At 33.4% G+C, this 25,221-nt stretch overlaps 1 protein-coding gene across 2 annotated transcripts; it reads left to right on the top strand.

The window, feature by feature from the left end:
- The first annotated feature begins 423 nt into the window (after positions 1 to 423).
- Positions 424 to 24,245, top strand: LOC140049952 (la-related protein 1B-like). Of its 2 annotated transcripts, XM_072094904.1 has the most exons (21): positions 424 to 915; positions 2,358 to 3,159; positions 8,367 to 8,428; positions 8,951 to 9,004; positions 9,255 to 9,417; positions 10,766 to 10,990; positions 11,389 to 11,541; positions 12,171 to 12,402; positions 12,848 to 12,902; positions 13,073 to 13,162; positions 13,753 to 13,933; positions 14,541 to 14,731; positions 15,397 to 15,500; positions 15,958 to 16,189; positions 16,549 to 16,687; positions 17,013 to 17,170; positions 17,805 to 17,911; positions 18,485 to 18,630; positions 19,025 to 19,279; positions 19,440 to 19,567; positions 19,949 to 24,245. In XM_072094904.1, exons 2-21 carry the CDS (start codon positions 2,451 to 2,453, stop codon positions 20,114 to 20,116), a joined length of 3,552 nt encoding a protein of 1,183 aa, XP_071951005.1. In that variant the 5' UTR covers positions 424 to 915; positions 2,358 to 2,450; the 3' UTR covers positions 20,117 to 24,245. The 2 variants fall into 2 exon arrangements, with proteins under 2 accessions (XP_071951005.1, XP_071951006.1); XM_072094905.1 differs by lacking the exons at positions 424 to 915; positions 2,358 to 3,159 and adding an exon at positions 5,079 to 5,229.
- Positions 24,246 to 25,221: the final 976 nt, after the last annotated feature.

Genomic DNA, 25,221 nt, shown 5'->3' with positions numbered 1-25,221 from the left:
AATACCTCCCTTTATGTTGACAGAGCCAAAATAAAGTGTTGACCATTATCGAATGATTATTTGACAGTGACTTATTATAATACCGGCCTGGTTGACAGCAAAAACGAAGTTATTATTTATTGAACAAGATTTTACAGATTTCCGTCTACATCTCAATAATACTGTATTATCAGCAAAGGCTTTCATATAGACTCTCTTCTCCCAGACGTTTTTTGGGTCCAGCAGCTACCTATAAATTATAGTCGAGTTTCCAAATTCACAAAACTGTCAGCCTTAGATACTAAAGCTACCGCTATTGAAACAGCTTATTAATGAATGTGTCCTCCTGGGACATAGCTGGCTAGAGCCGCGGCGCGAAAAGTAATTCAATTAAAAAAAAAAAAATAGATATACTGTATAAAACAATCTCCCTTTCCCTCTCACAATGCTGAATTATTGTTTGCTGCCCTCTTTAGTTTTGTTCGGTTTATAAAGCTTAGCCTATATTCAGAGGAACTTCAAAGTTAGGCTTCTATGTCTGGACTAAAGTCTAATTATGTGACGTATTTTTTATGTCGCGCATGCTCAGTCTCTACCTGGGCAATGGCGACATGTGCGTAGCTCTTTTGATCGAAAAAGTAGCGATATTTACGCCGTGTTTTGCCTAAAATCTAATTAAAATTTTAAATCCAGAATACCAGTGAGCTCGATTCATGTTACTGAATGTATATTTTGCACAAAAGTCTGAAATTTATTTTAAAGAGACGCGAATTTAGTGAATAGTATTTGCAGTTTTTCTGAGGCGTGCAATTCAGCGAGTTCACACTTCTCTTGTGTCCCCAGTCCGCCGGTGTGAAAAGCCATCAACAATAAATATTGAATGGATCGTGAAATAAGTTCTACGTATTCATTGATTTTAGCTTGAAAGAATATAAAGTAAGTTATATACATATATATTAATTCACTTACGTAACATAATAATTAATTTCTAGTAGGTTAGCGAGAGGAAGAAGAACACAATTTTATTTATTTAATGTAAATTATTGTGAGATTAAAGTTTCTGTATGTAAAGAGAGTGAGGAGAAAATCGAGGCTTGGCCTAGCTTTTTGAGCTAACTTGAGCCTACCTGTCTAGACTATGTTTGATCGAAGGATCTGATTGTTAATATAGGTATATTGGTCTATTAAATGTAGCATTGTATTGTGTTAATTGCATAGGAACAAATGCAGATAATAATTTTTCCTTATTTATTAATTATTTACCTACTACTTCTTCTCTAGACTTGCACTTTCAGGAAGGGGATGTGACTAATAATAATATAATAGTACTTTATAGTGGTAATGAGTTATAGAAGACCGGCTAGTCAGTTTCATTCTGTGTCAGAATTTACAGAACATTCAATCAATTATGTACCTTTGACATACCGAATTAAAAACAAAATGTTGCATGATTTTTTTTATGTGTTTATTCATTCGACATAATGTAGATAGAGAATTACAGATAGTACAGTATGTTTAATATTTATTCAGCAAAATACAAGAAGTGCATATTAATAGTTACGATATTATTTATAATTTTCCATGAGCAAGAATAGGCACAAGCCCAAAATAAATAAATGCTTTACACCCATAATTAATTAACACTAAATAAAATATACAAAAATTAAATATTGTTACTGGATAAAAATACAAAATTATTTAAAAAGTTAGTTTTTCACCAAAGTAAATACATGTACTACCGGTAAGTATACATGAACCACCGATATTACTGATTATTGTAAATCCACTGAATTACAAACAAAATGCTAAAATCTAAATTATAATAAATGCCATAAACTAAATCATTATTTTATCATTGACCTTCCTACACAATAAAACATTAATTATGCTACAATATTTATGAATAAAAATCGGGATAATAATAATATTGATATTTTACAAAAGTTTCATTTAAAATAATTGATTTAACAATAACTACTGCAGATCAGTCTTACTGTAATTTGGAGTAATTGTACAGTACATCCTTCCTTTTATAAAATTTGTAGCAACAAGGTAGTATTATGTAGCATTTTCTATGCTACAGTACAGTACATTGGCGAAAATTATGACATTACATTCGTTTCTACATCAATAAAATGTTATTGTTATAAACAATGATTTCATTGTTTTTAATGAATTTTTTTCTCATCTACTGCATTCCACAATTATAAATTACAATATGAAATAACTAATTTTGTTAACTAATTTTTGAATCAGTTCTTTATAATACTATTGCTACTGTACTATACAGTACATTAAATGGTAAATGCTCTGCAGTATTAAATGTTAACAAATTGGGATGTACAAATGCAATGTTATGTAAAAATTTGTTCTTACAGACACTTTGATACGATATCATTGCTTGTTTTGGCGTGTTTGAACAGGGGAAATTGAATACATTTATACAGTTTATTATAAACTTTTCAACAAGCATGGCGGCTGAAGTGGCCACACAGCCTAGCTATGACACGTCCCAACCAGAAGCAAAAGGCCCAATAACGTCTCCTGAGCAAGTTGACAAAGATGCCATCAAAGAGAACGTAAAACCTGATGTCGATGCGGGCCAAAAAAATGATGCTAACTGCCAAGATGCATCACAAACTGATCAAAAGGCTGCAAAGAAAACCTTTGTGGCAGCACCTCCTCCAAAGGTCAACCCATGGCACCGTAACAAGACACAGCAGAATGATGTCGTGCCACCTCTTGACTTAAAAGAACAGATCAAAGAAGAATCTGTACCAAGGAAGGCAACAACAAGAGGTAAAGATTTTCACAAGAATCAAAAGAAACCAAGAGTTGATGTTGCCGATAAAAAAGAGAGGATTGAAGCTGAAAAGAAGAAAGGCAAAGAAGAAGTTAAAACTACAAAAGAAGAGGTTATTGAGAAGGTTTCCTCAAAGAAAGTGGTTCTAGAAGATGCACCCCCACCCAAAGTAAATGCCTGGAAGAGATCCTCTACGTCTGAGCCTGTGTCGCCACCTCCTCCACCGCCACTCCCACCTTCTGCACCTCAAGTAAAACCACCGGCAGCACCTAAAGAACCCCCGGCACCGGTAGTTGAGAAACCAGTGGTTGTGAAAGAGGAAGTCAAGGTTCAGAAAGAGAGCACACTTCCTAAGGAACCAGTTGCACCAAAAACAGGTGAATATGGCTTTTTTAAAATTTTATAATTGCCTCAACTTATAATACTATAATAGTAACTCTGCAGACTGCATCCACCTTTCCAAACCAGGACTGGTATGTTTGCATTTTCTTTCCTGGCTCTACTGATAGATACTGTACAGTAGAAGTAATTGGAGAGAGGCTATTTATAAATGTTGTTGTTTCCAAATATCACACAATTTTATTGCTAAATTTCCATTATTGGAATGTACTTATATTCTTTCAGCTTTAATCTTGTCACGTTTTCTTGGAGAACTTAAAAGCACAAAATCATTGATCCGTTACTACTAGTTAAGCACGCAATAATAATATGATTATGAACGTTCACATTGGCTACTAAAAATAAATAATATATATATACTGTAGTCCACTCTCGGTCACCTTTGGGCTGACCAAATACGTCTGGTTTTCCGCAAAGTCTGGTAAATTTGAAAAGGAATTCAGATCCTCAAGTAAAGACTGGTATCGGCAGAGATTTCAGAGGGTTCCATGTCGGAAGGAGTAGGCTATATTCCTTGTGTTATGGCCCGGTCATGGCCACGTGAATGAGCGCAACTTGGTTGATATAGCTGCTCGACACGGTTCACTTTCCTTTACAACAGAAACGTTGTTGTCCGTCACATGTACAATAGTCCACTGCATACAAAATGTGAATTGTTTTTTATTTCTGAGCTTGTGAAGGTGCTACTGTATATGATTGTCATTCAAGAAAATTCTATAATAAATTTTTTTTAAAGAGAAATGGGTCATATAGATAGAAGAAGTATTTGGCTACGCAGCAGTTAAGCTTATTGAGTAGACAGGAAATCCTGTTGTAAATTTATATAAATTTGCACTATAAATGGCCTTATACAGTTACGACGAGTATGATTTATGCTAATTATCAGGATGTAGTTGCATAGATAATTTTTTTAGTTCAAAACTTCAGATGTCATCTGTCAAAAAAAATAAAATATAGTTGGCATCGGTGTGAATTTTCAATTTTTCACATTTTGTAAGGTTTTTAAAAATAAAAAAAAAATAAAAAATCTATGACCTAATTTTAATGAATAACCTGTTATATAGGAAGTGCATATGATTTTTGCTTTTGATTGTCTAGTTACAATAGATCCTCACACACCTGTGAGTTACAGTATGTTCTAGTCATTATGTGAACTTTTGCTGGTTTAAATAAAATAAAATGTGGGTTTTTAATAGTAGTTAGTTGTTTAGGTACTGTAGGTTTAAATAGATAGATTTCCTTTGGTTTTTCAAATGCGCCTTGAGCACTTAGATACTGTATGTGCGCTTAACAAAAACTTATTGTTTTTGATATTTTGAATTGAAAATAAACAAAACTAAAAATTCTACTAAATTGAAAAAAATAGTCTGCAATATAAACGAAAATCATTGAATACATATTTGTATATATTTTATTTAATCAACAAATTATAATTGTTATAAGGTTAGGTTTGAGGAATATTTTGATGTGAATAGATTTTATTCTTTATTTTAAAAAGTCAATAACTGGTTCTTAATTAATCTGGTAAATCTTGAAAAAATGACACCTGTGCCTAGTGTGACGCTACTGGACTTTACCTAGGCTATGGTCACTGCCGCGTTACTCAGCTAAACAAACACAATAATGTCATCAATGAGTCTGCATAATTATGAAAATTAATCATTTTTCTTGTCCCCTTAATTCAATCGTAATTTTTCAGAATGCATAATTACAATCAATATTTTAATTAAAATTTAACGACATGTTGTTTGAGTGTTATTGCATCATGAGTAGTGTTATCTGTCTATTGATATTATTTATTATGACCCCAACGACCTTTACTTGATTATTTCACTCGGCCCTGGTACTTGCTGATTGTGATAATCCAGGATGCGCTCATGCATAACCAATAGTGACCCTTCAACTTTTACTAGAGCCAGTCATTGATGCAGGCTGTATGTGTGGAGTGAGAGTGTGAAATTGTGACTTGTCCATATTGTAGCTCGTTTTCAAGTATTTCTGGCCAGCAAATGTATTTGGAATCTAGATGCCTCACCAATCGAATGAAGGTATTATAGTCTTTCTCTAGCCTAGACAAAAATTGTTAAATAAATACAATTATTATCAGTTAAATTAATCAGTGAAATTTCAAATTTACATGAGTCACGTGTATCTGTACAGTATGTGGCTACTTTGATACTGTAGATTACTGGTATTTGTGCTGGTTCCATTTTGTACAAATGTGAATTAAATCGTGTATCTAAAATTATCATTTTACTCGTTAATAAATAATTGATTAAAGGAAATTTTAGCTTACCTGTTTTGAAAATGCTGCGTTTCAAAGTATGGATACACACATTACTGTACAATGTTCCTATTTTTTACCACCATAACTATCATTATGTTAACAGTATACAGTATTACATTTTTTTAATGTAGTAATCTATAAATTATTCATTTAACAATTAATGATTTGTAAAATTCAATGCAAGTTTTGATAATTTTATACAGTATATCTTTTTATTTATTTTTCATCAAACAGCTCTTTCTTTCTAATCTGTTAAAATTGAAAAATATTCCCTTGGTAGCGTGCAATTCATAGAAGGATCAATTACAACATCAAACAATTTAATGTGCTTGTTAATATTGTATTAACATTAATATATTAAGTCTATTGAATGGATGATTGTCCATATTGAACGCATGTAAACACAGTTTTATTGATGTCATATTTATTTTGATATGTTTACAAAGTAGGAAAATGAGAACAGTTTTTGGAAACATATTGTTCTACATCATTGAACTGCAATATGGTAATAGAAAACATTAGGAACATTTAAAATAATAATAAATTTTAAGTTTTCAAGTTTTATAAATGCATTGAATTATATGTAAATCATTAATTATAAAATTAATAATAAATTACAAAAAAAAAATTAATACACTGTTGAATATAATGATTCAGTGTTAATCTGAGGCGCCTTAAAGCTAAGGTGGTTCCATCTTGTAAGGTGCCTCTGTGTAATATACTAAATTTTAAAAAAATAGGAAAAATAGGAGCATTGTAATGCATGTTCCACAGTACAGTTAATAAGGCTTATGTACTGTAGCACATTACTTAGTAGCAACAAAAAAATACTTACTGTAAAAATGCATAAATTAATAAATAACAATATTCGAGCAGTATTCTATCGAAACTATTTTGCCAGCCAGATTAAGAATACTGTAAATCACATCCCAAGCACTATTAAAAATGGAAAAAAAATATGACTGTAGTAAGATACACCAAATAAACACTTAGTGATAGGCTAGACCTAGACAACATTAAACAAGAGCAAATAGTGAGGATGTTTTGCCAATTGATAAAAAGTACAATATGTTTGACTTTTATGAATTGATATCACTCACAATACTGTATGCAGTGCGGTTCAAGAAACATCAGAACAGAAAATATTGGGGAAAAAAAGACTGAATAACTAAAAATATTAAAATCAACAATACATTACTATAAATCAATCATTGGGAGTTCTTTAATGAGGACCATTTCTCCCATGCAGAGCTGAATTGTTTTTACAAAATTACTAGAATTACTAATTTAGTCTTGTTTTGTACATTATTAACTCTTGAATACAGGAAGTGGATTATCAGTACTGTACCTGCCCAGCAGTGAATGGACACTCCTTATCGCGTAAAATATGAAACACTAGATGACTGTATCATACTGTAGGCCTTCCTTGTGATTACAAGAAATAATTTTTAGGGCCAGTTCTATAGAAAAAAATTCAAAAGAACGCCGTTATTGGAAATTGGTTTTCAGTGTTTTGTTGCAGTCTAATATTTACTCATTCAAATTAAACCAGTTTCTCATTTAATGATAGTTAGTGGTTGGTTGTGTATTGATGGCATTAGTGTCCACACAGAGTGGTCAAAAGCATGCGCTATTCAGTGAGTGACCTTCTGGTGAGGTCAAGTTGAGTCCCAATTGCGTAGAATCTAAAAATTGTTCAACGGAAACCGTTTTTAAAACAGGTTTTGATAATCAACCCAGAATCAATTGCGGCTTTTGAAACAGTATTTAAGATCGGTTCTTTTTTGTGGTTTTTTTAAATGGACCAATTCCTTTTGGATTCCCTTGGTCAATTGAATTAAAAGCAGAATTTGAAAAGTAACAAGTATCTCCCCTCCAGTCTTTACTCTTTAGTTATTTCATCTTTTAATGTATAAATGCTCATGCATCTGTTTCTGCTGCATACTGTATATAGTACAGTACTATACTATTTATATTAGAAATATACAGTCATTTTTATATCGATTTCATTTCTGTTAAATTCGTACACCCAAATAACCGTTTAAAACAGTGACCTCATGGGTCATTTAAATTGTGTGATAGTAAATATATTGTGATGATATAATTGACTAGATATTTCAATGGGACAAACAAGTAGCAAAGTTACTATTGTGTATGTGGCAGATAAGATAAGATAACATGCTGTGTTTGAAACCTGTTTATTTGACGAGTGGGAACTTAATCAGGTGTACACAACAGACCATGCGGTTATCCTTGCCCTAGCATATTTTAAATAATATTGTAATTAATAAATGATTTTTGCGATATAGAGTATTTTTCCCTTTTCTTCTTTTAACATGCACCTATTGTATAGTAGTAGAGTAGAGGGGTATTGCAAACTGCTCATACAAATCCTAAAAATGCATTGAGATGACGTACATTTTCATGAGCACACTTTGTTAAAAGGCCTCACCTACGTTAACATTATCTTCAATATGGAAACAATGGATTAATTGAGTAAAAATAATGTTCTAATAATAACGAATAGTGAATGTTTTGTATTCATTGTAAATGTAACTTGTCGTATTCGATTGGGAACTTTCGTTGTCAACGTAAAGATTCGTTGAGTACTTTTTGTATTCGAATTGTAAATTTGTGCTCAACAGAAAGTCAGTCGAATAGAAAACGTTGACAACGAAAGCTTTTTCGTTAAGAACAATCTCAACGCTCAAAATACTCCGTTAAAGAAGTACTCAACGGAAAAACTGTACTCAACGGTGGAAGTCTAAATCGAATACGACAATTGTTTACCACCCACTCTAAACATTCCTAAGCTAAGTCTGCTAAACACAGATATACAGTACCATTTATAACATACAGACTTGTGTACTAACTTTCATTAATTATTGATTTCTGTAGATGACAACAAGAAAGGATCACCCAAAGCATCCATAGTAAAAGCTGGTAAAATTAACAATGTGGTAAGTAGTGGGTTTTTGTTGGCTTATTTGTTGTTAGAAGCTAAAGTGAGTGAGTGGCCATAACATCGGCAAGTGTTCAAGGCTTACTCGTCCCATGGTTCTGGTGGTAGAACAAGTCTTCTTGGATAAGGACTATAAAACGTAGGTCCTGTGTAACTCATGTGCACTTTAAGGAACCTAGTACATCTTTCGAGACGAGTAGGAAGATGACCCCGGTGTACTAGTACATCACAGTCACTGATCATAACTGGGCCCTCTCAAGAGGTCGCCTAGTATAAATAAAATATTTCAATTCAAAGTGAATTTTCTATGATTTGTAAATATGCTCTGGCCAAAAGCTAGTAGGAGGCTGGTGACTCGATCGCACTGGACTGAAGTCCAAAGCTGCCATTAAATATTGATAAAACTAACCTGGCAGATGATCTAGTGTGGACAATGGTAAAAAGTACCCATGACCTACGAGTCTAGTGCGATCAAGGCTTTCATTATACATTTTTACCATTCGATTTGTTTGCATTGTAGGCAAGTGACTTCAATGATCTGTCTTCATGGCCAACCTTGGATAAGGTGAAAGATGTAAGTATTGTTCATTGATTCATTCATAAATCTTATACCCTTTTCACATGCAAAATGTAGCTTGTAACCAGGTTTGCATAATGTGAATACTATTTTGTGGAAAGTCTCCCGAGAGGCCTGTTTTTGTTCAGAGATGTTGCGAGTTCTTACTGCGCGCGCATTATATTAAACTGACAATCAAATTTAACAAATTTGTTTTTTAAATAATTTAAAAAAATGATTAAACTTATTTTATGTTTTGTTTTTGTAGGGAGCACCAACTCCTGTTTCACCTGGTGGCAAGGTTGTACCAAACTCTCCAGGCAAGAAGACGGAGGTGAAAGTAGAGGTTGCAGAAACAGTTGAAGCTGCTGCAGAGCTACAACTTGAACCTGATGCGGCGCAGAAAAACACATCAGCTGCAAAGAAAAAAGGTATGACATTCATATTCAAGAAATAACATTGGCAATTAAGTTGTTTTAACTTAACTTTTAAACAACTTTGTGCATCCTTTTTAACATAATTTATTCCCAAGTTATTGATTTTTTATCAATGTTTTTAATGTTTAAAGCTCTCTATGCTATGAAACCTCCTGTGAAAGAATTGAAGAATTTCAATGTGATGTGCCTATATATGGACATGATGATGTCATATCACTACCATATTTAAGCATATCACTACAATATTTGGGCACATCACTCTTTTTTGTCGAACTAGTTTGATAGTGTAGACAGAGCTTAAGATGTTAATATATTTATCTTGATGTTTTATACTTTATGTTAATTGATGGCATTGCAAATAAATTAAATGAAAATGAAAGTCACAACAGCTTATTAAAATATCTAGTTATCTACAATAAGGACCAAAATATTTTTAAATAACATGTCACCTGTCATTCTCTGCATTTTCCAATGTTTGGTTGTTAACTACATTGTTTTTCTATTCTAATAATCTAAATATTCCTTGTTTCTATACTACGCAAAACTAATGATTAAATAGACAATGGTTTCTTGCCACTAAAAGTCCATAATCAGTGGAAAGATATCATACAATCGTTTAATAAATGAGTTAGTCAAATTGACAAGCGGTTAAGGCAGGGATGCCGTTTACCGTACCTAAAGAGCCAACATTATCGGTTTGAGGCACAATCGCTCTTAGTTCTGGTTGAGGAACAAGTCTTCTCAAATAAGTATTATAAACTGTAGTTCCAGTGCACAGAGTTATAACCAGTGTGAATTTTAAAGAACCCAGTTCATCATTCGAGACAAGACAACTGGTTCACAGAATAGCCCCTTTGTCAGGGGGATTACCACCTATCTGATAGGACAGTGATTAATTTACTATTGGTAATCCTTGGCCACATGTGCCTAGAGACATAAAATAAAATAAATATCATTGTTTCTATACATCGCAAAACTAATGATTAAATAGTTTAGTTTATTGCCACAAATATTAATTCCATAATCAGTAACGAGGTATCATGCAGTTGTATCGTGGCATTGAATTTTGTATGGGAACATTGCAGGTGTGATAAATAGAGCACTGATAATAAAATAAAAAGTAATACACAACAGATAAAACAACACATTATGAATATTGTTTAACCTAGCCAGTTATTTATAGAAATAATAACTCACTGTCACCTTTAACTGCATATGAAGTTTAATTAAAGACACCTCCAATTAGCGACCACCTTTTTTTTCCACTTCTAAAAATACGAACAATTTCTATTTTTTATTGAATTTTTTTTTAGACGCTAATGAAATTATTACATTTTTTCAGCCGATAAGAAACAAAAATGGAAACCTCTTCAAATTGAACCAGAACCAATGAGGCATCGTGGGAAGGATTCCCGACACAACTCCCCAAAATATTCTCGCGATCGAGCTGAAAACACAAGAGATCGTAAAGACTGGCGGGAGAAACCGCAGCGAGAAGGAAGCTGGAGGGATTCAAATTGGCGCGATACGAAAGAACAGAGTGATGTGAAAAACAAGGACGAGAATGGTATTAACGTATTTACTAGAATTTTGTAGATCATAAATTAATTAGCAAATTTAGGCTAAACCATTTGTCCCTAATAGGGGTGTTTTCAGTATCTGCCGTAGAAATCTATGAGTTTCCCTGCTGAAATTTACCTAAACACAAAATAAGATAACCCCTTATCTAAAAATATTAACTTTGAATTGCAGAGTAATTATTTGTACATGAATGACCATATTAAATTATTATTTAAAATTACGATTTGAATTCATTGAGTATGTTCATTAAACTGAATGATGAAGACATGATTAAAATTGAATAGTAACAGTAGGGCATTGATATCGGTATTAAAAACTAAATTAAGTTTATTGTGAGCGATAATTGTAACAATTATATGAACTTTTTTATTGATAATTTAATAGGCTCAAATAGATCTGATAGAATACGAAGCCCAAGTGGTGGCAGTAATGATGGACGATCCTACTACCCCAGAGGGAGGGGAAGAGGTAGGGGAAGAGGTCGTGGACGAGGTAGAGGTGGCCGGGGAGGATCCACAAGGAGCGACAGTTGGCAAGGTGAGGCAGTTAATGTTATTGTAACCTAATTCAGAAATTTCAACTTTAGCCTTAAGCCTTGTCTACACTATCAAAATGTGATGTGCCTATATATGAACATGATGATGTTGTATCACTACCATATTTGGGCATATCAATACCATATTTGGACACATGTTAAAGCTTGGTTCCCACTAGAACGTAACGCAAGGACGTAAACGCAACGCGAGCGTTTTAACGAATGACAAGCGACGTTATAGACAGTTAGCAATCACAAGCAAATAAGCCATCGCTTGTGATTGGTCAATTCACTTGCGTTGCGTTACGTCCTTGCGTCGCAAGTGGGAACCACGCTTTAGGGACACCTTTGGGAAAAAGTCTCTCCTAATAGTGGTGTCCCTGTATAATGGTTGGCCCTAGTGTTCACCTTGAACTCATATAACTCTTTTTAGAAACATATAGTTTTTCAAGAAAGTGGTGCCCCTTTAATAGAGGTTTCCCCTGAATATAATAATCCTTTAATAGGCGTGTCCCTGAATACAAGTGCCCCTTTAATAGACGTGTTCCTGAATATAATTGTCCATTGCCCAAAAGGACCGATTCTACTGGATAAGCAAAGGATTTAACCATTCTGTTTTATTGTCTTATAGAATCTGAATCTGTTCAGTATAACAAGACCTATTACAAACCGCAATACCTGGATGGAGAAGATTTTGCTACCAATTACACAGCCGCCACAAATGAAGCAGTCAGTCATCCTCTGTATGCCGCCGCAGCACCACCACCACCGCCGTTTAATACCTTTTATTACCAGCCTTATGCAACAAACCTAGCACCAACTACAGACGAGAAAACTGTATTGGACTATGTCAAAAATCAAATGTAAGTTTTAGACTGAAAACAAAATTGTTACCAGCCACTTGCCTATGAGACTGTTGGGTCACTGTTTGTTGAATGACTGCATAATGACTAATTCCATGCTCTAATAGCGCAACTCAGTTATATTAAAATTCTAACAAAAATGATTTTGAATAGTTAGTCAAGGTGGTAAAATAAGTTGAAATTCCAAAGCGCATTATTTGAATATCATGAGGGGCTGTGTATGTCAGAAATGTGATGTGACCGATACATTAGTAGTTTTTGAAGTTTTTATCGTGTTGTTAGACAAGGGTAAACTGAGGCTGTACTAGCGAGACTAGTGGATTAGGTCAGAGTGGTATACATTACATTCTTTACTATTCAAAATTTGTGTTTTGCTCTATCTTAAAAAAAATTATATTTTAGCATTTATTTAAGTACTTTCACGATGTGTTTTTATTTTCTTCAGAGAATACTACTTTAGTGTTGAGAATCTTGTTAAAGATCTTTTCATTAGAAGAAAGGTAAGATGTTGTGTTAATAATATTTGTATTGCCTTAGAAAAGTATAAAAAAGTTGATCCTAATCAGAGTATATTATCAAATATTTTATTCCTTTAAGTCATACTCTGTTGGTTCAATGATTATTACCCTGTTTGACATTAACATATCCAATGTATTCTTTTTTTGTGCAGATGGATTCAGAAGGATTTTTACCACTAAGTCTCATAGCAAGTTTTCAACGAGTTCAAAGTTTAACAAATAACACTGCACTGATTGTACGCGTAAGTAAAATCAATTTCTGAATAAATCTTTTCTGAGTTAGAGAATGAATACTTGCTGTTTTACTACCAAAAAAAGTGTAAAAATATGTAGCTACTACTATGTACACTGAAGTGGATGGATTTATACTGCTTATACGAACTTTATGCTTATATATACTGGTTATACAGTAGATGTCTATTCATACTTTAGATGGCTATTCATACTTTGGATGGCTATTGAAATTGTTGTGGTTATTTATACCTTTAACATAGTGAACAGTTATTCATACTTAAGTCAAAGCCTATTTCATAATCCTGATTGATTTGGGGAACTTTATTGCGATAAGTGAATCCTTGCCATTTGATTGGTTGATTTTTAATCATGTGTCATGCATTAATTGAAATGGTTGGAATGTGGTAGGCCTAAATATTGCATGACAGGGAACACACACTGTAAAGTGTGCTGTATAATAGCTGTTCTATCTCTTCTCCTGCCGCTAAAATCTGACATAGCCTAGCTGTTAACATTCAAGATAAAATCGGTTGATTAATTACATCAAATATTACTATACAACATATTGTATTTAAAATTTAAATTTTTTGTATTTCAGGCATTGCAAGATAGTACACAGGTGGAGTTATCTGCGGATCAGACAAAGCTAAGAAGAAGGGATAATCCTCTACAGTGGATACTACAGGGAACACCCCTGCCAGCCATATCATCAGACCTACACTATGATAGCCCTGAATTTGTGCCTGGAAAACCATATCCTTATGTTCCACATGATACAGGTTTGTCTTGGATTCTTCAATTTGAAATGCACAAAGCCCTGTTTACACTATCAAACTTTATGTGATGTTCCCATATATGGACATGATGATGTCATATCACTACCATCTTTGAGCATATCACATCCATATTTTGGCACATCACACTTGTTTTGTCAAACTAGTTTGATAGTGTAGACAGAGCTCTGATTTGTTTGTTTCAATGTAGAAGTTTATAAGATCACCAATTCAATAAAGATGCGTATGATTACAAAAAAGGACTCCAATATAATTGTATCAACATGTTAAAGAGTAAACAAATGTAGTTACTGCAGCAACTGCAGTAGATTAATTTTAGAAAATAAACCTAATACTGAAATCTGAAATGGTTTTTTATTTTTAATAATTGTGAATTTCAAATAGGTACATTATTTCTAACGTATAGTTCTGTATACACTATCAAACTAGTTTGACAGAATTATTGCGAGGTGCCCAAATATGGTAGTGATATGCCCAAATATGGTAATGATATGACATCACCATTACAAGCTTGATAGTGTAGACGGGCTTAATACTGGGATGTGAAATGGCTTGATTATTTTGTTCTAAATAATTTCTTCCTTCATTTCAGAATCTGCGCCAGTATCGCCAACCCATCCTGAACAAACTGCAGAAGTGGTAGAGTCAAAAGATCAAGAAGAACCAGAATCGAACCATACAACAATGACGTCTGGACTATCAACCAGTGCACCTGAAAAAGAACCATCAACATGGACTGAAGTCCGGCGGAGGCAGCGGACGACAAGCATCAATAAACCAAAGGTATTAATAGACAGATGTTGTCTTTGTAAACTACAGTAAACAACATATCAATATACTAATTGAAACCAGAGTAAAATATTTTCACTACAAGAAAACCTCTGTTAAGTGGACACCTTTGAAACAAACACATCCTTTAATAGAGTGTTCTCTGAATAGGGGTTGGCAGTAGTGTTAATACATAAATAATTGTCTCTATAATAGGGGTTTGGATAATTCATTCATTCATTCAATCTTTTATTTCGGAAACACTGGTCCATAGAAAGTAACAAATTTACATATAAATGACATAAAATAAACAAGACTAATTACCACTACTCATCTCAGGATGACATTCCACCTGAATCATATGTTGTTCTTCAACACCTATCAACAAAAATAAAAAATAAATGCACTGTCAGGCCAGTGTGGAGAATTTCACAAATTAAACAAAGTCTTATCTGTCTTTGGGAGTGAAGTTGTAATTTGTCGTTAGAACAAATCCTGACATATGACAGGACTTGAACCCAGGACCCTTGTATTGGTAGCCAAACATCATAACCACCAAGCCACAACTCTACTGACTCCATTAACCATGAAATCAGTATCTTATGATATTATTAACCTTCTAAAAATAATCCAATTATGTAGTGGTTTCTTGACTAGGCAGTTTGTACTTTTTTTCCTAGAAAAATGTTAACCAAGCTGACACAGGGGATCAAGAAGAGTTGGAATTTCTTTTCGATGAAGAACTAACAGACATTACTGGCAGGAAAAATCAATTTTCTGAATGGTAAACTGTCATTGATTATTACATTTATTATTCTATACCTTTTTTCTATGTGACAAAAAAATGTGATGTGCATGATGATCTCATATCACTACCATATTTGGGCACACTTTTTTTGTCAAACTTTTTTTTCTTTTTTTGTCTACACTAGATGAGGCTTTAGAGCAAGGCATATGCAATATATAGAACTATACAAAGAAAATTGTGTACAAAGAAATACTGTTTTAAATTGGGTTTCATTCGGCAGTGTTTGGGATGAAACAACCATCTACATTTTTGTGATGTCTTTTACACTTTTGTGCTTTGTGCAGGATGGTTTCAGATAACCCATAACTTCTTGCAATATCAATTGAAGCAGACAATCTTCATTGTTAAAGATGTCCATATCCATTTCTTGTTTTCACAAATTAATTAATAATTCTTTTCATTTTAACCATTTTGGCTTTTTGTACTTTAATAGGTCAGATGATGATGAAGATTATGAAATGTCCGACAACGAAGTCAATAAAATTATCATCGTGACACAGACACCGCCGTGCTACAAAAAGCATCCTGGTGGTGATCGCACAGGATATCACGTTCCACGATCCAAGATCACAGCGTCGTTGGCGAAAGTCATAAATGACGGTCTCTACTATTATGAAAGTGACCTCTGGGAGGATGCGTATACGGACACATCATACTATTCAAAAGTAAGTTTTTTTTTATGTATTTATTAATAATAATTATTTTTAATACTGGCTTGAATGCTTATAGGTACTTTAAGGAAGCATTTGATTTCCGATGACCTATGACTTAATTACATCATGTTAATTACCTTGGATGTGTTTTCTCACTCAATGACATTGCAGATTCTAGGCAATGACCTACGACACAATGTGCCTAGGTCGTAGGTCATCACAAATTGAAACCTCTCTATTTATTGTATGTAGTTAAAACAACATCACATAATTGAAAATTCAAATATTTTCTCTAGTTTGTGACTATCTCGAGTTGACTGGTCCATATTTTTTGCATCATAAGCTATATATATATATGTGTTTTTTTGCAGGCTGATATATCATATAATAAAATTATGACAATAAGTAAAGAAGATTTCAATAGTATTACACCAACTAAATCACATGAGCAGCAGGAAGTACCTCCTGGACCTCCAGTAGAAGCAGAAAGCCCAGAACCCAAGAAATCAAGTAAGCAAAGAAAAATGTTATTTGCTAAAGATTCAGTTACGGCAGATTCAGACATGACAATGGTTTTAAATGATTTAAAATTCACTACTGTATTTATTTGAATAAATGCCCTGCTTTGAATGAACACCCCCTCGATTAAATGCCCTGGGCATTTATTTATTTGCTCGAATAAATGCATGCATTATATAGACAATGTTGTATTACAATACAATTTTATTTGCAGTAGAATTCATTGACTACCATGGTCTACAATTACCAAGTATTTTGGTACAATTTTTACTGTATTTTATCACTTTTAATTGTGTTTATGTTAATTAATTCACAGTTGAAATTAGTGGAGCAATTCCCAAAGTGGATGTTGCTCGTTCGTTACCAGCGGTTGTACCAGAATCTTCAACTGTACCTCGAACGCCAAAGACGCCGAGGAGTAAAGGAAACCGCTTCTATCCAGTCATGAAGGAGACTAAACCGCCAGATAAGAAGGTACGTAATTGTGTGTGACAAACTTGTGGTCGACTTCGCCAATACTTGACTCTCGGAGTATTGTCAAAATCGCTAATACTGAACTCTTCCAGGAACCGGAAACTTGACCGAAACCAGACTTGCCAAACGCTTCTACACTCTGAATACCAGAATTTCTGGAAAACAAGATATATTAGGCCAGCAAAGTCCATTCTTTTGAGAGTCATGGGAGATAGGAACCAAATATCACAATTACCATCCAGAACTAGCCGCTTTAGCAACAGCCCAATCCTCTATTTCATCTTTTTATGTATTTTATATGGTGTTTTTAAAAATATTTTTAAGAGTCTGTATTTATTGAAAGGTTGTAACGTACTACAGTATATTGTTTTGAATACAAGTATATACACAAAGTTGTCCAGTATTGAAAAAGTTGACTTTAGTATGCAGTAAAATAATACACAGTAAAAAGTATTTACATGTACCAGTTATCATTTAGATATACATAGGTTGACTTGCCAATGAGAACAACTCCTAGTCCACTTGGCTGTGAATAGTACTGGGAATTAGTAATATGGAAATTTGAAATGAATTTATTCAGGTATCAATTGATATTGCCCTACAGTAATATTAATATATAATGTTTATATTTCAGACTCCTCGAAAGCGCAAGACCAAACATAGTGACAACCCACCCATTGAAAGTCACGTGGGTTGGGTGTTAGACACAAGAGAACATAGGCCACGTACTACCTCAACTAGGTATGTAAATAAAACGCATATTCACACTGTAAAAATAAGATAAGAAATCAGACAATAGATATTTTACTTACACTAAGGCTGTGTTTCCACAGTCAAAATCGAACCGACAAACTAGCTGTGGCAACAGGATTTAACCGATTCCGCTTGAGAAAAACTAACTGATAATCATCTCATTTAAATTGGATAAATGAGATTGAATTTTTAACCTTTGACCTGAAGGACAAATTGCTGCATTGTGATTGGCCATTTGGTTGTTTGGTAATGACTGATCATGCACACTTTATTTTTTAATTAATTACCTAATAGTAATAATAATGTTTGTTTTGGCTGTGGAAACGGGGCCCCAAGTATATGGAAATGTTAGCAAGCTTAAGTGGTATATTTCTAATATTAAGTATTTCACTTATATTAAAATGGTAGTCATAGGACAATTTTAAGTGTTTCCCTTCGCCTAAATGTGAATAGTGAAAACGTCTAATTTTTTTGGAGTTTCTGATTTTAGCATTTTAACACACCAACCATTCTCCTTGTTTTTTTTTTAAATCTAAACTTGTAACATCTTCGTTTTTACAGCTCTCCATCAGAAGGTGCTCCAATAAGTAGTAGCTATGGCACGCCGCTGACTATTCCCAAATTTGAGCATCCGTCTCATGAATTACTAAAAGACAACAATTTTACACAACATGCATATCATAAGTTTCATCAGAAATGCCTGAAAGGTAATTGTTACTGTAGTATGAATTTGATTTACATTATTGAAATTTGAAATTTTTCACAAATTGGCTCTGACGCTGTACCTAATTGCAGTATAGCTTTTTTGAGCAACAAAGGGATAACCGCATCAAAAACCTTCTATAGATTTAAATCGTGATTGAGTACTAGCTGTGCAAACAATGTCTAGAGAGACCGCTCCATGCCAGAATTAAATAGAATCCTGGACAGAGTAAAACTAACCCTAACCCTTTGGGACACCCTGTTTTGCAAACACCTTATAAAATGAATGTGAGGAAATATATTTTTAACACTAAGACCAAACCCCTATTAAGGGTCACTTTATTGGGCCTTAGAAATTCTACCTCATTCAATTCTATTAATTCTCTATTTTGATTACAGATCGAAAGAAACTTGGTATCGGCAAATCGCAAGAGATGAACACGCTGTTTAGATTCTGGTCGTTCTTCCTGCGACAAAACTTCAACCGCAAAATGTACCAGGAGTTCCGCAATTTGGCTGTGGAAGATGGTCGACATGGCTACCGCTATGGACTAGAGTGCTTGTTCCGATACTACAGCTATGGCCTAGAGGTTAAGTTCAGGCAAGAAATCTTTAGTGATTTTCAAGAGGAAACGCTTAGAGACTACGAAGCAGGTATGTTGAATTTACATTATTAAAAAAAAACACGAAATGTAATTAAAGAAGGCTGTATATTCCTTATTAGTGGTGTCCCCCTAATAATGTTTTCCTGTCGTACTGTATACTAATGTAAATCTTTTTTTTTTCAATTTCATTTTGTTCATTTTTGCCTCAGGCCAACTATATGGATTAGAAAAATTCTGGGCGTACCTGAAGTACTCTCGCCAGCGACAGTTGCAGATTAATCCTAAGTTACAGGGTGCATTGAAGAGCTACAAAAAATTAGAAGATTTCAAAGTTGATGTAAGTAAAGATCTTACTTTTAAGATAAGAAACTGCTTTTGTACTGTTAAATTTATTTAATTTCATTTTCATTTTATTCATTTCTCATGCCGGCTACGACCCTAACCCACTGTCGCATGAAGGATGTGCGGCTCCCTAATGATGACTCATGATGAGTGGCTATGTGTGGCTGTGAGTACACCAGGGTAAGCCCCTACTCGTCTCGACAGATGTACTAGGTTCTGCACATGAGCACAGGACCTACGGTTTATAGGCCTTTTCTACTCGTTCTACCGCCAGAACCATGGAGCGAGTGAGCCAATGTTATGGCATTTGTAATACATTTTATTTATAATTCACTACTATGAGTTTAAAAGCAAATCTGCATTAATTTTTTGACAGGTTGATGATGAAGTAAAAGGAGCAGAGGGAGGAAGTGTCACTGACAAACCAGCCAGCAAGCCAAACAAGAAAGATGAGAAGAAATCAAAAGCAACTGGGAACAATAACCAAGCCACAAAAGGATCTGATACAAAGACAAGCAGCGACAAGAGGGAGTCGAAACAATGAAGAGAAGATAAAAGCAATGAGGAGTGTTGAAAACAATTAATTGAGGGTCAATATTCTGCTTGTTACCAAACACTGAGGGCGTTCCACTTGAAAGCATCTCAGATGTGGTTTGAAAGTTAATCAGTATGGCTTACTTACCCCCTCTGCTGGGATTGTAAATTGGAATTCAACATTGCGATGCAAGTGGAGAGAGATTTGATTGGTGGTTGTTCTTCTGATAATGATACAACAAATGAAATTTATTCGATCATTTTTCCAACAATAATGGAATTTTCTTGCGTGTTTGTCATATTCATCAGCCATGACCGATTGCCTTCGTTAAAAGATATAAAACGAATATATCTGATCACGTCCCAAGGATGTGGATATATTGCGGCAGGTGTGATGGCCAAAGTTGTACCAACTGGATGAGTCGAGATGTAAAAAGCCCAGATTGTATAGCGGTGCGGTTTGGTCTGTGATTAATTTTTGAAAAATCAATCAATTAGTACAGTAAATAGCGCTTACATCACTACCACTAGACTATGCTTTTGTCATCAAATCATAAAATTCAACCGATGACGACTTGGATGAGTCGAGATGTAAAAAGTCCAGATTGTATAGCGGTGCGGTTTGGTCTGTGATAAATTTTTGAAATATCAATCAATTGGTACAGTAAATAGCGCTTGCATCACTACCACTAGACTATGCTTTTGTCATCAAATCATAAAATTCAACCGATGACAAATTGTGATAGATTAAAACATTAATCGCATGTATGTGTACGTGACGGATAAATGCAACTTGTTTTTAATCATCTGCTTTTAGTAATGCTTTGAGATAGACGAGGTGTAAATTGCTAGCAATTCTTCATTTACATACAATGCTTTGTGCGCTGATGCATATAAAGCATTCTTACAACAGCAGGTTATGCCTTGATATCTTAAAAAGGTGTTGTATTGAGACCGTATGCATTTATTTTAAGTCCGAAAATCTTTCAGGAAAATATTATCATTTCCATATAATTCAAAAAGCGATTATCAGTATTCACCTCTTGTGCTAATTAATGTGTTAAATAATATAATAATAATATTGTGTAAAATAATATATCAATTTAAAGGTGCAGTCAATGTAGAATAGGTACACTCAACAATTCCACAGTAGGCTTGGTGTTACAATGATGAAACTTCCAAAACGGTTTTGACTGTTTTTGTAATTTGTGATTTCTGTTTGAAAATTGTAAAATTCTGAACTTTTATTTGGTTTTTACCAAAAAAATTAACTTTATAAAACCATCCAGAGTCCATCTAATTGTTAAATTGTAAGAAGTAACATTTTTAAAATACTTTAAAACTGTACACCTATAAATTGGTTAATTTTAAAATTATTATGAATGAAAATGTTCATGCCTTCATAATCTACTTTGTTGTAGTATTAAAAAATAGTTTTTTTCATGTGTTTTAATTTAAAAACTCAGTAAATCCTTTTATATAGTCAAATGTAAAATGCTATAATAGATTAAAAATGCATATCAAGAAAAACACAGGCTCTTAGCTTAGAAAACCAGTTCAGTACATTCCCCAATCCAACTAACAGTACTGTACCCATATATAGCTTGATAAATTCAAATAAAATAGACATTGATGTTAATTTGGCCCCCATGGGGTCATGTGCAAGCACAAAATACAAAATATAGTCTAAAGCCTGTTTTCCACTAGGCGAACTTATTTGTGTATTTGAAAGTGCCAGATTATTCTCGCACATACAGTTCCATTTTCAAAATCTCTTCCTGATACAAATTCTAGTTCTTTGTACTTTTTGCGGAAAAAAAAAATAATTGCACAACCAATTGGAGGTGAGTCGTTGCACGTTTGTAAGCACAAATGCAAAGCTAAAAACGGCAGGACATACTTTGAGGTAGTAAACAATGTTAATTGTTGCATTAATATAAGTTAAGGATTTTAGTTAAGCTACTACGTTAGGTGTGAACAGTCTATCATCGTTTATCTTGGATGCTGCAATTCTAAATGATTGCATGGTTATTAATTATGTATTATTCATTTTAAAACATCGTTAGCCTAACAATATATTTATATCTGATTTATTTTTGGTGTATATAAATACAATATTATGATAATTAGAAGATTTGATATTATTGGTCATATTTTTTGTTTCTCCTTCTCTTTGTTTTCTGTGAAGTGAATTTAAATTTTAAATACAGTAAGTAAATGTAACCGGTTATATTAACTTAACTCAGCATGTTTGTACGATAACGATTAATCTGATTTCTTAATTAAACTTTAGGGTTACTTGTTGAATACTTAAATTCTGAAATTACTGTTAATTTTATTTTCTGTTGCAATCAAAATTTTGATGGAAAAAAATGTGGTTGTCTTGTTTACCTGTGTGTTTTTGATTTGTATATTTTTATTATTTCTTAATCATGTAGTAATTACATACAAAGTGTAACAGTAAAGGATTGTTTTATTATTAAGACTAAATTAGACTTAAGTTCAAAGGTTAAATTCAAGGTTGAAGTTTAAATTCAAGGTCGAAGTTTAAATTTGAGGTCGATAATGATGTATGTTAAGTTACATGCTATAATGATCAGAATTTTCATTATAATTTTTGAAAATTGGAAAAAAAAAACGGAACGCCACATAGAAATATGTGTTACAACTTCACCCAAGAAATGGTGAATTAAACCGAATAAACTTAATATTTTATGTTTGTATAAATTAATGAAAAAAATATAAAAAACTAGAGGTTTTTGTTAAACTGTAATTATATAATGAAAAATTCCTCTAAGTAAAAATGGAAAAAAAAAAAAATTGCAAAATTGATAGAGGCATCAATTTCTACAAACTATAATGGTTTTGGGTTTAAAATTTCCAAATATTATGTTTTCAGGAGAAAAAAAAAACAAATGTTTGTGTATAGTTTCCATGGTTTCCACATATTATTAGAAATAACTAATGTAGAATGTCCGCATAAATGCAGATATATTATAAGGTCTTGTTCTTTTATAGCTGTCAGTTTATGGCAAATATGCAAATTGGGTACTTAAATGTTGGCTTGGGATCCACCAAATTCGTAATCGTTGTGCGCTAAATGCCCTTGGTTCACCAATCACACTCAAGTGAGATATTTCCCTTAAATACTTAGTAGGTGACTTCAGTAAATGTTTAAGAAGATCCCTTAACTTAATTTTGTAAGTGCAAGTATTTCCATTAAGGTGAATTTACACAGACAAGCAGTAACAGTAAGCGGTAAAACAAAGTATAGAATCTATGTTATTTTTTATGACCATTTACACAAAACATAGTGCGGACAAAAAAATTCAAATTCAAAGACAGGCGATTGAGAGGAAACCCGCTCAGGATAAAAAGAGATTCTGTGTGGGACAAGCTACGCGGTTTTCCACTTACTGTCTGTGTAAATTGTCCTTTAGTCTAAATGTGAATGGTGAATACGACCTCTGGATCTAAGCTTCTACCCCCCAAAATTGAGTATTAAATAAGGGGACGGGTGTGAGGTTGGTTTTGAGAAAATACGAAACAATTATTATATTAACCTAAATAATTCTTGTTGGTGCAACTAGAATAATTTTACATTTATAGTAGTGAAATGTCCACTATTTTCAAAGTTGTCATTGGGTTACGGATAATGTGTGTATATTTTATGTAAAAAGTACAGATTTACCAGTAGCATTGTAACATGTTAAGCAAATTTTAGAAGTTGGAGTGTTGTCTTCCACTGTTCGTTCTTGCGGAACTTCTTGTAGAATTTTAAAATGCATTTACTCTTTTGCTCCCTTTTTGCGTTTTTCTTTGTGATTATAGAATATACTGTAATTATTCCCCCTTTAATTAAAAAGTTATATAAAATCATTTTATGATTTCTGGCGGGAGAAATATAATATGTACACCATGTATTAATTGTTGCCTTAATAATCTTTCCCAAGGAATAGATAATTTTACTTTATTAATGTTTTATCATTGCTAGGAATTAGGCCTACTAAATAAATTTCAAAATGATTATATTATTTGTGTTGGTTCTGTGTTATTTTCATTTTGTGTTTGATAGAACATATTTTGAATGATCATGCTCACATTTACTTATTTTTAGTTGACAAAAAGACAAATATTTTGATAAGGATTAATGGTCTGTCTACACTATCAAACTAGTTTGACCAAAAAATGTGATGTGCCCAAATATGGTAGTGATATACCCAAATACGGTAGTGATAATAATAATAATACCACATTTATATAGCGCCCTTTTCATGAGTAATCATGCTCAAAGGCGCTTTACAAGGATTATTACCCCAGTATTTTTTGGGATCAAACACGTATGGAAACATACTCCCATAATGCAGCCGGTAACCAGCGCAAAGTTGTGTCTAGATCTAACTGGGTACCCATTTATACACCTGGGTGGAGAGAGGCAACGTAAGTAAAGTATCTTGCCTACGGATACAAGCAATGCGGCGAGAGTTGGATTCGAACCTAGGTCTGACGATCGGTAGTCCAACGTCCAACACACTGCGCCACACGTGATCATATCCATACTGTATATATTATGAGCACATCACATTTTTGTTGTCACAAAGTTTGATAGTGTAGACAGAGCTTAAGGCAAAGAAACCTTTAATACAGTCAATGCGCAACGATTTGAACAAAATAAATAAAACACTTGAATAATGTGTAGTCTGTCGACATAAAAATCTTTTAAACTTTGCTAGAGGGTTTGATCGCCAAAGTTTTAAGGGTGTTGTAACCGCGAAATGGAAAGATTTTGATTTAAATATCTTAATTTAGTCGATATCTGAACAATATTGTATTGTCCAAATAAAAGGTTATCAAATCTACCTATCACAAAACATCTGAGTGTCTGTATATATTTCTTTACATTAAACCATTCAGGAATACGTGCATGTGCGACGTTTTGTTTTTGTCGAAAACAAGTCGAAAAGTCGTTTCTCTTAAAAAATTATATACAGATAGTCTATACAAAAATCAGTTGAAAATATTTTTCAAAAAACTGAGATGGTTATGTAGACAACAGTTTTTGCATTGTGTCTGCCTATCTTGGGGTTAAACATAAATTAAATATAGCGTAGATGC

The sequence above is a fragment of the Antedon mediterranea genome, chromosome 5 (genome assembly GCF_964355755.1).
Source record: "Antedon mediterranea chromosome 5, ecAntMedi1.1, whole genome shotgun sequence".
Classification (NCBI taxonomy): Eukaryota; Metazoa; Echinodermata; class Crinoidea; order Comatulida; family Antedonidae; genus Antedon; species Antedon mediterranea.
This window is presented reverse-complemented; position numbering and strand designations above follow the sequence as displayed.